This window comes from Aulostomus chinensis, chromosome 6 (assembly GCF_037954235.1).
Source record: "Aulostomus chinensis isolate RoL2024-O1b breed Wild chromosome 6, RoL_Achi_v1.0, whole genome shotgun sequence".
Classification (NCBI taxonomy): domain Eukaryota; kingdom Metazoa; phylum Chordata; class Actinopteri; order Syngnathiformes; family Aulostomidae; genus Aulostomus; species Aulostomus chinensis.
The window spans coordinates 6,373,842-6,386,455 of NC_141325.1; the positions used below are offsets into that span (position 1 = coordinate 6,373,842).

Here is a 12,614-nt window from a genome sequence, read left to right on the forward strand (position 1 = left end):
CAAAAGAAACTTCTTTTATTTACCCATTTGAGTTTTTTTCCCCCTCATGGTCAAGTTAATGAGCATCATATACATCTGACTTTCAGACATGTTAATCACAGTGCACTGAAGGATAATGTGTAAAATCGGTATTACTCAAAGTGTTGGCACACATCAGCATTTTGGAACGAAGTGGGTAAATACAGTCGAAAGAAAGCTTTTCTGTGGTAATAGCAATTTGAAACATTCAAATATATACAGCAAAGGATTGATCGAGTCATCACCTTCTCCAGCTGCCTTTTTATAAATATAAATAAAACATCACAGCAATAAAGTCTAGCACAATACAATAGACGAGCGACAGGGAGCTACGGAGCGGTGGGGCTTTAAAACACAGCGAGCAGAAGAACAACTGGCAGATGCTAAAGATTGTTACACAGGCTCAGAGTCTTTGCTTGGCAAAGCTACACACTTGAAGTCTTACATACTTTTTCTTTTAGCCACCTTGACAATTATCACCAGTTTTGTTTCTTACTGAGCAGTTTGCTTGTGTATGTGGAAAAAATGATTTTTTTCAAACATCCTTGGAGTTCCCTCTTAAGTTGGTGTCCTTCGATATCCGTAGAAAGTTAATCACGCCACTGTTAGAGTTCAGCTACTTTAAAGCAGGGCGATGGGCTTGCTGGTGGCTGGTGTGCCCATGTACTGGGATGAGAGGGGGTCCTGGGATGTGTAGGAGGTGTAGAGGCCCGTCACTTGCACATCTGACAGCGGCAGGCTGGCTCCGCTGGAAGCAGGAGGAAGGTTGGCTGTCCCCAAATCACAGTCTGATAGTCGGAGGGGCGAGTTACTGAAGGCACCCAATGCATCCAAGTTAAAGCTGTCGTCCTTCATTTCCTCCCACAGATTACCTGAGAAGACAATCACAGGGGTTTGCTCCCTGCTGCTACAACAGCGCTGCCATTATCTGGCAAACAGAGAGCAGACGTACTTACCTTGAAGGGCAAAGTCCATGATGCTTGGATCCAATGCATCCACCTCTGTGTGAGTATCAACGTGCACGCTGTAGAAGTCGTCAGGAGGCTTGCTGGGTTGCTGAGTGAGGGGACTGTGGGAAAGGTCTGGGACTGTGTGGAGAGGAGGTGTCTGGGCTGGGGCAGGGGACATGGGTGCCAGGCGGGCCTGAGCCTGGAGCTGGGCCTGGATCTGGTGGTGCTGGTGCATTGGTAAACACGGCAGGGAGAGGGTGACTATAGGCTGGGGCTGCATCTGGGTGGGCACGGACAGCGAGAGGCCAGTGGGACAGCTGGGCAGCCGTGTCATGCCCGGCTCTATAACCTTGCGTCTGCAGTTCTCAGGGCGGTCTGTGATCAGTTTGTCAAGCTCATCTGCAGAGAGGAAGACAGGTTATCAGACAATGTGCAGGCTGAGCATTTGACCTTTAACATCTGAGAAGATACATCTCTGACCTGGATTAGCCATGCTGCGGCGGATGGCCGGAAGATCCTTGCGTTTCCACTTCTGCATCTCTTCCTCCATCTTGTCAATTTTGGCAGGGTTCAGCGCCCACAGACAGCCCTTACGGGACGAACTGCTTGTCTTGTTCTCCACCTTCTCAAAGCATTTGTTTAAGGACAGGTTGTGTCTGACTGAATTCTTCCATCCATCTGGTGCAGTCTGCGGGGTAGATGGCAGCGTACACCATCACATTGTTCAACTTTAAACAAAATCTTTCATCGGCTTTTCTTTTAAAAATGAACGAAGGATCGTACCTTGAAATAAGGAAAGTGTTCCTTCATAAAGCTATAAATCTCACTGACAGGGAGACTTCCAGTTTTGCTGTTCTTCAGAGCCATGGCAATCAAACAGCTAGGAATCAAACCAGATATATGATATACATACATACATACATACATACATACATACATACATACATATATATATATATATATATATATATATATATATATATATATATATATATAAAATATACACACAACTGAAGGTAAAGTGAGTGGTACATAAATCTGGATTATTTTTTATTTGATTAGGTTTCAAGTAAGAGGTCTGACCTGTAGGAGTAGATTGGCTTGGGGAAAGACTTGGGCTGCAGGTCCTGCTCTTGTGGTGCCAGGCGAGGTTGTGTAAACAGACTTTGGTTGTTGTAAGAGACGTTGCTATAAAGCCCACCGGTTGAGCACTGAGAGAAAAGGGAAAGAGTCAGGAGGAACTTGCAGCCATGTTTCTTCTGCTTAGACTATCGACAGGTGTAGTACCTGTTGTCCGGTTTGGGTGAGAGAGTACACCTGCTGTGGCGTCGGCTGGTAGACTGAGGTAGGACACTGGTATCCTGGTGAGGGCAGCCCATTCATTGAGAATGGAGACATCTGCGGACATTTGACGTTCCATTACATTAAGCTCAAACAAAAAATGCAAACTCTCTCTTGTGCTGCTGCTTAAACTCACACTTCCGCTGTGGTTGTTGATGATGCTGATTCCCAGAGGGCTGTGCTGCATGTTACTCTGGAGGTGGAGCATGGAGCCCTGACCTGCTGTCATCGGCATGTTGTTGAGCTGAGCTGAAAGAGGGAAGAGGCAGTTTGAAGGGAAATTTAAATGATTAATAACAGCAGTCTTTGGTTGATCTCACAGATTTGAAAAAAAGAAGATGACCAGCAAAGACAAATGAAGGGCTGACTGTCGCTAAAGAGCATTTATATTATTGACTCCTCAACTTGGATGGAAATGAAGCACATGTATGAAAGTGGCCAGAAATCCAGCAGTTCATCCAATCACTGACACAATGTGGTTTTTGAATGTTGCACTGACCCCACCCTGTCACCTCACCTGTCTGTTGCTCCAACAAGCTGCCCTGGGAGGGCCCGTTACTGTGGCCTCGACTATCAACCATCTGCTGTAGTCGGGGCACATCCACGGAGGTGAGCCATGACAGAGACTGCAGGTCCCCAGGGAGGTCCTCCTCCCTCAGCTGGGAGGGGTCCGTGGTCAGAAGCCTTCAGGGGAGGAGGAGGATGACAGAGGGGATGGGGGGCGGGGGGTTAACACGGCTGTCAGCTCAGACACATCAAGCGCAGATGGAATTTACATGTAAACACTAAATAGAACATTTTATTCTTCAATGTCAGATGAGCTGTAATGAGTCTGAATCTGGGATGAAGGCTGCTGCGTGAAGCTGTGTATTAGCTGTCTAGGATTTACAATAAGAAGATTAGCGACAAGAGTTGAGTAGTGACAGTTTTAATCAACAATGAGGAAGTTAAACAAGTTTTACACTCAGAGGAAATCATCTGTTCAGTTGTTGTTTTTTCGCAGGACTGGCACACTGATCTTTGAGCCTTAGTTCATACTTCTTTACTGGTTATGAATACAAATGTGAAAAATGCAAATACCTAATAAAAAATAGAAATGTTCTGTCACATATTTTTTCAATCAGTAATTTTATTTCTGTAAGCTGAACCCATCTTCTTCACTACATGTGTTTGATTTGTGTTTAACCAGTGAACTACCAGTGCCAAGCAGCTTTCAGCCCGGAAGGGAAAGAAAGAAAAGAGGAATCCTCTTGAATCCTCTTCAGTCTTCTCTAAACACACACACACACACACACACACACACACACACACACACACACACACACACACACACACACACACACACACACACACACACACTTCACACTTACTGTGGAAGGTTTTGTTATTGGGGTTGCTATGACAACACATACTATTCAGTTACTTTGTGGGTCTGGACAGTGAAGGAGGGCACCCCCCCATACACACACACACACACACACAAAACCCAAATCTCCTATTAAAAAAATCAACCGTGTGTCAGGTGACCACTGTCTGGCCCTCACCATTGGCTGAATCATACATAAACAACACATGAGATCGTTTGAAACATGGGACAGCAGCACATGTTGCCTGCAACAGTTGGCCTTGTCTATTGAAAAATGATCACCTATTGTGTCCCAAACGACAAATCTGCCCAGTGGCACGTGGCTCTATTGTCTTCTCCAGACCCTTCCTTGATTGTCTCTGTCGTTTCTTTTCTTTACCCGGCCCTCGCATTAATCTGTTGGAATGACAGCCCTCGCACAAGAGGGACAAATAGGATGCCATCTGCTTCCCTGTCCCTTTCCAGCCTCTATCCACACAGCCACTGCTCCCAACCCCCACCCATTCCCCTGTGCTCCAACATGGGGGAATCAACGAGCCTCAGGCCCAGAGAGGGGGTGCACATGTAGTTTGAGGTCAGGGCTTTGCAGTCTGAATAAGTGACATCATTGCAGACCGGAATCAGCACACGTCTTGAAGCACCTTGCATGCGTCGGTCGATGACTCTGAGCGATCATCCTTTGGCAACAGATGTTATTTTGATGTTTGACACCACATACAGGAGCTGTGAAGGTAGTTTAGCTTATTTCTCTGAAGCAACTTTTGACAAAATCAATAAATACTTGTCAGACGTCTGTTACTAGTTCAATAGAGATACAACTATAGGTACTTTTCTCTACTAAAAACATGAAAAAGTAGTTGTGCACGCACTCTAACGATGCCATAATCATGGTCACCATTGGCACAGCTGGTCTTTTACATTCTTGCTTTATAAATTTACCCATTATACAATTTCAAGTTCCCAAACATCCTCATACAACTTCAGAAAAGATGGCACATGCTGGTATCTCCACCTCCCCCTGTCTTGTGCTACCAGCAGCATAGAAATTGCTCACTGATGCACAACATGTTGAGCTGGTGTCTCTGTGTACCATCCAAGCCTTCCCAGTGGTTCAACAACACTTCATATTGCACCCCCTCCCACATTTTCTAATTGGGAGCCACTTGTGCATACTGGTGACCCGGAGCGCCCCGTCTCCCCCTGAGCCGGCAGGCCAAGAGGCTCAGGCTCTCCGTGCGCCGACAGCGGGAGTGTAAACAGAGCTGATGGTTTCTGACAGATCCATTCAGACTGAAAATCATTTATTCTTCAGGATTTTTTTTCTCTCTACTTTTTTATGCAACCCCAACCCCCCTTCCTCCTCCATGCACAAAAAGAGCTGTCCATCTACCTTAAGATTAAATATGGTGGACTTGGACATGTTGTTCCATTATATAACAGCACATTTATCTATTAAAGTGTCTCAAATTTGGAGGTTTTTTTTTTATTTTTACAATGTGCAACAAATACGAAAAAAAAACAAAAAATTTGTTCGGCCGCAGAAGTGATGTTTATTGTCAAGAGCCTCACCTGTAGTCTTGTGGAGATGGATGATGTCCAGCATTCTCAATGATTCCTGACATCCTGGATGTTATTCCACCTTCTATCATTTCCTGGGATATGTGGTTACTCTGGAATGACGCAAATACAGTGAGGACACTTGTGAAGACACAGTGAATCTTCAAACTGAAATAAACAAGCTGTATACAGAGAAGTTACACTGTTGATGAAGTTACTGTTTGGAGTTTCTAAAACGCTATTTGTTTGTCTAGTATTTTTCAAAGCACTTCAAATTACAAGACGAGAACATGAAATTTCACAGAAAAGCATTTATATATATTTTTTCATTGAAATGTAATGCATAAGCTTCAAATAAAGCATGTTAGATTTAATTTCCAGTCAAAATTCAAGACAATAATAAGCAAACTCCAGATGGACTGATACATACAGATAAATAGGATGTTAGATTTAGTAGCAACAACATGCCTTTGTTGTTGTCTGGGGTCATTTTGTACTTTAAGACCCCCCCAGCTGCATTTACTAAGTTCTATTTCAAAACAATTGATTAAATAAATAAGAAATGTGCATTGATAACAAAGTGAAAACCTTCTAGTTCAAATGTCTGCACATCAACCAGGTCAGTTTAAGTCATCCCAGAGGTTTAAATGCCTCATCAATGAACTTGCCAACAAAGAAATGAAGAATAATCCGTCAGTCAAATGTCAATTAGCTCATAAAGACGAACAATGCAACTTTGATGATGGCACATTAATAGAGAAATCTTGAAAAACGCACCTGTTTTTGGATGATATTGGAGGATGTGAGAGCCGCTCTTGAGCCCCTCTACTGTATTTCACTGTGCTGCACTTGATTCTCCCAAAACCGTTTTTTAAATTTCCCTCTCTGGAGCTGTCCAGCGCTCGGTCATGCGCAGTGGAGACCTCAGCAGAGCTCCCAGTCGCCTGGGGGGCAGGAGGCTCCCATGAGTTTGACAGCTGCTGTTAATGCAGTGCCTGTTAACAGTCCCAGGAACTTCCCACCACAATCACAAACGATGAGGATCTACTTTTCTCTCAGCTTGCGGGTTCACACTTTCGCGCTCCTCCAAATCATCCATCAGCAGCCAGATACCAAGCATGTTGCGTTAAAAATCATTCCATACTCCACCCAGACATTCACTCCTCTCACTGGGCTGTTAGTAAAGAGAAAACTTGTCATACACACACAAGTTTTACTTATGTATGCATTATTCCGTCCTACTGCGCGGCTGCTCCAGTGACACATGCGCGCCGTATGCGTCTTCATAGAACATAAAATATATTAGCTCAGGCCTTCTCTATCCTGGAAGTTCTACCAGAACTAAAACGTAAAGTATATCAAAAAATAATTCAACGGACTATCACAGTAAAAGGAAAACAAAAACATCAAATGTAAGAATCATGAAATATCCATTCAGCTCCAACATGCTGCTGTCAGGTTATTCCACCAAAGCTCCCTCCTTCAGCTCTAAGACGATGTGAGTCGCTACTTGTGGTGGCATCTGTGTATGTAAGTGTGAACTTTTTTTTTTTAAGGGAAGTGCTTGAGGATAATTTGCTTCCCGCCGCTGTGGCCGCGTCCCGCTCCTCTCTCAGCAGTGGGAAAAAGAGCCGGGGAGGCGCGTAGGGAGGGCAGGGGGCCGGGTGGGCTGCTGCGGGAGGCGGCAGAGGCTCTCACTAGTCTGGGGAGAGGATCTACTTCAGAAACAAACAAAAACAAAACAAGAGTGGCGTGGAAACAGAGGTCAGTCTACTGTGGCAAGGCTGCACCAGTAGAGAGAACCTCATCACTTTAGCTGGAGTCACTAATATACTGGAAATCCAACAAATTGCGCATTAAATAGATAATAGTTTAAATAACACGAAAACTAGAAACGCTTTTGCGGATATGTTACAGTGCACGTGTTTGTTGTTTCTATTTAAAGTCTAACTTGAAATAAATGTGCAGGGGGAGATGACAGTTAATGTTGGAAGTCAGCTCAGGCATTTATGACACATTCTTCCTGGAGTTGAAGGGACATAATAGGCTCATCTGTTCACGTTCAGGACTTTTCATCAACGCGATTAAATGCTTAACTTTTTTTTTTTTTTTTTTTACAAACTCGGGAATGACAAACATTTGACTGTTGGTTGGAGTGAATCTGCCGGGGGAAACGTTTGTGCGGTGGAGGTGAGGTTTCTCTCACATCATCATCATCATCACCGTCAGCAGCAGCGGGTCATGTCTCTCACAAGCAGCCTTATAGGTGAAACCTGTTTGTATTTGCAGGCTGATATTAAAGGGTAATTCCTAGAGGTCTGCAGGGAGACTGCAGTGACAGGACTCTCATCCCCAGGAGACGATACAGATGGTAAATCGGTGGGTCACAATAGGCTCAATCAATGATTACATGCATGGACGTAACGGACAAAAATAAGTGCTGAGGGAGAGGATCCTGGAGGTCCTAGAGCCCGCGGGGTTAAGATCAGGAAACAGAAAGAGCCAGGCTGTTAAGGATGATAGCATTTATCATATTATTCTGTTGGAAGGATGATTGCGTTGACACATCAGCCAAAGTGCCGCTGAGCAGTTCAGCTCAGGATGTGTGCAGAGGTTGAATGACAAACCCTTCAGAATAATTTCGTATGAGTCAATTTACGAGGAAATTACTCACGTCTTTGTTGATCTAATGCTTTTGTTGTTTTATTGAAAAAAAAATTGAAAAAGCCAATGATTTATCATCATCCCAGCATTTTATGTACATTTATTTTTCCGTGTGATGGCAAACCGAGAAACATCAATGCTATTTGGGAATCCAAACTGATATTCCTCCTATTTCAGACCACAATAGTTAGTTTATAAATCCAAATAATGACAGTAATCATTAATTGCTGATCATGTCACGTAGCAGCACTGCAGTAATTCAGATTCTGATTGTGCTGGAGTTGTTGGAGGCGTGTTCAGTTCAGTCCACTGTCTGTAGTGTTTTATAAGGATGCAGCAACGTGTCTTGCAGGTATATATCAGTCCTAATTTGTCACTCTGGCTGCGATATAACCATTATTCTGACATTTGCTGTACGCATGAAAGTCGCCTTTCGTATAAGAGATAATTTTCAGGAACTAATCGTGCTCCTTTTTAAAGTTTTTTTTTAATGTGAAATGTGTCTACAGGTGTCGTACCAATTTCTGAGGATGCAGTCGCTTTTGTTTGCAAGCAAGTTCTCATGTAAGGTTTTTTTTTTAAAATTGAATTATGATGGGGATCCATATGATTTTCTGTTCATATACTGCACACTTGACTTAACAATGGTATGGGTATATTTTGTTTCATTGCAGCTTGGCATGATTTTGTTATATGTTGGGCAAATGGTCATATTATGAGGATATTCAGGTGGTCAGTTCTATCCGTATCAATGCCCTGTCACAAACAGACCGACCTGTCTGTGCGTGTTGCATTCACTGCCTCTAATGCATCAGAGTACGAGGACTCCCTGCAGCTCAGGGACACCGGGTGACGGCTCTCCTCTCTCATGTCTGTTCAGGAGTAATGTGGAAACAATAGGAGCACAGGCTGAGGGTTGGCCTGTGTTTGTAGCCTGTATTTTTGTCTTGCACCAAGTGTTTACTCAAAACACACCAGCACCTCTGAGAATGAGGTCAGCTCACCCCTCTAATCTCCTCTGCAGGCGCTGAGACACAGTGTCCCCCCAGAACAGCATGTCACCCAGAGTGACCCACCGGCCACACAGAGGAAGCTGCTGTCAGCCATGCTTAGTCAAGATGCAGCATCAATGTCCTGCCAAACAATTTTGTTTTCCCAAAGAAACTTCAACCTGGATGGAGCAGAGTACCCAGAACGCCAGATCTCAGGTCTCCCTTCAAAGGTCAGAGACAACTGACAGGAGCTTCACTTCAGAGCACTCGGTGGAGTGAAGATGTAACAACCTGTAACATCACATCTGTACTCCTTTATGATTTCTTCAAAACCTTTATCATAACATTAAGACTAGAAATTAGTGCAAAGTCTAGTCTGCCACTAGATTACATGAAAACACATGGTGAAGGGCTGTAGAAGGAGCCAAGGAGGTATCCATCAAATTTTGCTGTAAATCAGACACAGCGCCGCCTGGTGGCAACAATCAATGTCATGGTTTTGACACTTGGATCGTTCAGTTAATCCAAATCATAAAGGAATATAAATTAAAGTAAACTCCAGTGGTGATCTCTTTAGGTCTTTGGTGCAATTGTCAGCTGAACATGCAGCGTGAACACCGCATTTCAAAATCACATGTGTAAAAACTCTGAGGCGTCTTTGGAAAAAAATTGTCCTGGAAATTTGGCAGGATTCTTACTGGAGAGGAAAAGAACATGTTTAGATAATAACATGAATGACGGCTGAGTTCCAGTTCGCTGTAATAGCATCCTTGTATTGTGCATGCAGGCTCCCCGTTAGGTCTTAATGGGACCCTTGAAAATAAATGAATCATTGTTATTGGAAACACATGTGATTTTATGACTTCAAGTCAAATTGTCTTGTGTAGAAAGTTCTTTGTTCATAGAGATTTTAAAACCTAAAAAAAGCAACATGAGAAAAATATGAACTGCACTTTGGCACAAATGCTCACAAGAAACTTTCATTTTCACTTTTCATTGCACCAGTTAGCCTTTTTTGTGTCAAAGTGTGGATGTTTTATGCCCTCAGTGAGTATTGATCACTGTTTCCCCCCTACACAGCAAACAGAAACGTTACAGCCCCATTGTCCTGAGGTTTAAGTTTTAGAGAGGTCAGCACTGTGGACTTCTGAGTGACCTGTGTCAACCCCAAAGCGTCTGGTCCGAGATGAGGTCAGCACTTGCCAGCGCGGAGCAAAAGTCTTCTTCATTTTCAGAGCTGATTGAATGTTAAAGGGCCTAATTTCCAAAAAGAGCTTTCATTTACTTTGTACGCGGCCCAGTAGGCACATGGTGTCCTCGAAGGGCCGCTCTCAGACACCCCAAAGTCAAGTGGTCTTACTATGTATTTGTCTCAGTAATGACCCTTCATAGGTTAGAAGGCTGATTAATATCTTAGAGTGTTAGCCCAATTTATAATGAGATATATAAAGATAGAATTCCGAAAATTGTGTGTCAGAATGAGTCATAATTACAAGAGGGACATAAGCTTATATATCCATCCTGTTCTTAAGCAAGACATAAATAAGTACAAATGTCCAAGTTCATAAAGTAACCTCACTGACCCAGCACTTCAGGTCTGAAATGATGACGGGTCACAGCCTTGGTTACGCTGCTCCGAAAAATTAGAATAATGGACTATGAATGAGGGAGAGATCTAAAGAAAGAGACAAGGGAATAAAAAGGGTCTTTGGGAAAAGAAGAATGAGATAGGAAGAGAGGGAGAACTAAAGGGAGGGAAACAGAGCAATGGAGACAAAATAAGAAGGAGAGGAGAGAGAGGGGGCAGTAGTGGAGCGATGTGAGTGTTATCATCAGCTCTCATTCTCAGCATGGAATCTATAATGGGAAAATCAACCTCTCTGACTCCTGTGTAATTGGATTTGCCGGGTCTCGTGCTGAATCAGAGCCCAGTGGGTAGCACAAAGCTTGTTAAGATTGGACAAGCATTGCTGGGCAGCGAGGCCTGGGGAGAGGTGGGGCAGCGACGAAGGTAACCTTGACAACTTTTCTGGAGAGGAGAGTGAATAATTCAAGAAAGCTGAACACTCAACTGGTCACCCATTATGGCAATTGTCTGAGAGGTTTCCAATAATTAATCAATCAATCCATAAAATGGGTGAAATCGGATCTTTTCTCATATGTGAGTCACCGGAGCAAAGAAAATGGACACCTGTGTTACATTGGAGGGTGTGTGTTCCAAATGTCTGTTACCAGGTTACAGCGGTAAACACATCATTAGTCTCTCCTGGCAAGGTGAGCACCCTGAGGGAATGGTCACTATTGATTCATCGTCTCTAATATCAATCCCAGGTCTAATCACAATTTATGTGGCATCAGAAGTAAGTGGACGGGAATGGTTTCAAAAAAAGTTCAGGTGAGGTTATCTCCCCACAGTAACTTTTAAAATTATATCTAGGTTGAAATCAATAGATTCAGTTCAAATGAAGGAACGAATCATCCTTTGTATTTTAGACACGCCATGCTGTGTGACTTAGACAAACATATTTCTGCTGAATGGATTGCCCAGAGATTCTGGATATAGCATCTTAATATTAGGGTTAGCTTAAAGCACCAGAAAGAAGCTTCAGAGAGCTGCTAGCATGGCTGCCAACGTAAGTGGCCTTGATAGTGGACGATTTTTTTTTTTTTTTCACATTTTAATGGACATTTGTACTTGACTATAATTGAAAGCCAAAGTGATAACAAATTTTTGTAGGCCAAGTGCGAATCATTATTATTTTGGGCATTTAACAGAAAAATCCATTCAAAGCAGCAATGCCGACTTCGTTTGGGCTTTTAGGACCCATTCCTACACCACTATATTGGTGCTTTTCACAGCAGCCATTTGGATGTTTAGGCTGCCTGGGTAAACATTGGTGTAACTGATAAATTCATTTATGATCCTGTAGTATTGTGTGTGTAACAGCCATTCTGGTGAACCAGCATGTACAATAAGCCTACCAGGATTCCAGTCAAACCTAAATGGAATAGGGCCATAATTAATATTTTCAATTACACGTGTGTTTACCTTGCAAACACATGTCAAAATGACCTTCAAGGTACCATATGAAGCCAGTCATTCAAACCTAAAACATGTGTTGCTGTAAGAACTTGAATGAAAGGTGGTGTTATCTGATCAGTGTTTTCGCCCAAGCAAAAAAATAGTTAATTGCATTTGGACATGGATCTAGTTCCCAGAGGCACGGCGGCTGGCCTGGCACATCAGTCTACTGCGCTCTCCTGGGCCGCTTTGTAATACTGAGAGATAAAGCAGTTGATAAATCCTCTGTAATGCATCCATCTAATCAAAGATCAGAAACCAGACCCACACCAGCGGACAGAAGCAGACTGAGGGCTTTTTTGCTCTTGGTTGTGATGTCATGGAGCTTAGAGAAATTGAAGGAGAGATGAAGAGGTAGAGAGGGAAAGGGGGGATGGTTGAATTGGTGTTGTTTGGATCTTGTTTCTGTATCGTTATACTCAGCAGATACCAGGTAAGAACTGAATAAGATCTCTGTGTCCCTCCACCTCCCACGACATGAATGATTAAGTGTCCTGAGACTGAGTCAGGACGTTGTGGAGGTGCATACACAAACACTACTAACACCTGTTCTACGACAGCATACTGTATTAATGAGGACCTAGACTGGCAGGGCAGTAGATGTGTTTTATACGAGTATGACGCACACTCATTCTGTTGCCAAC

General features: G+C 43.3%; 1 protein-coding gene across 1 annotated transcript; it reads right to left on the bottom strand.

The window, feature by feature from the left end:
• Positions 1–5: 5 nt before the first annotated feature.
• On the bottom strand, positions 6–6,838 carry foxn4 (forkhead box N4). Its single transcript, XM_086206077.1, has 10 exons — positions 6,010–6,838; positions 5,245–5,345; positions 2,827–2,993; positions 2,446–2,558; positions 2,256–2,366; positions 2,052–2,179; positions 1,752–1,848; positions 1,449–1,656; positions 975–1,367; positions 6–890 (listed from the first exon to the last, which is right to left on the bottom strand). The coding sequence occupies exons 2-10, from the start codon at positions 5,322–5,324 to the stop codon at positions 640–642; spliced, it is 1,548 nt and encodes a 515-aa protein (XP_086062203.1). The 5' UTR covers positions 5,325–5,345; positions 6,010–6,838; the 3' UTR covers positions 6–639.
• Between the last annotated feature and the right edge of the window lie 5,776 nt (positions 6,839–12,614).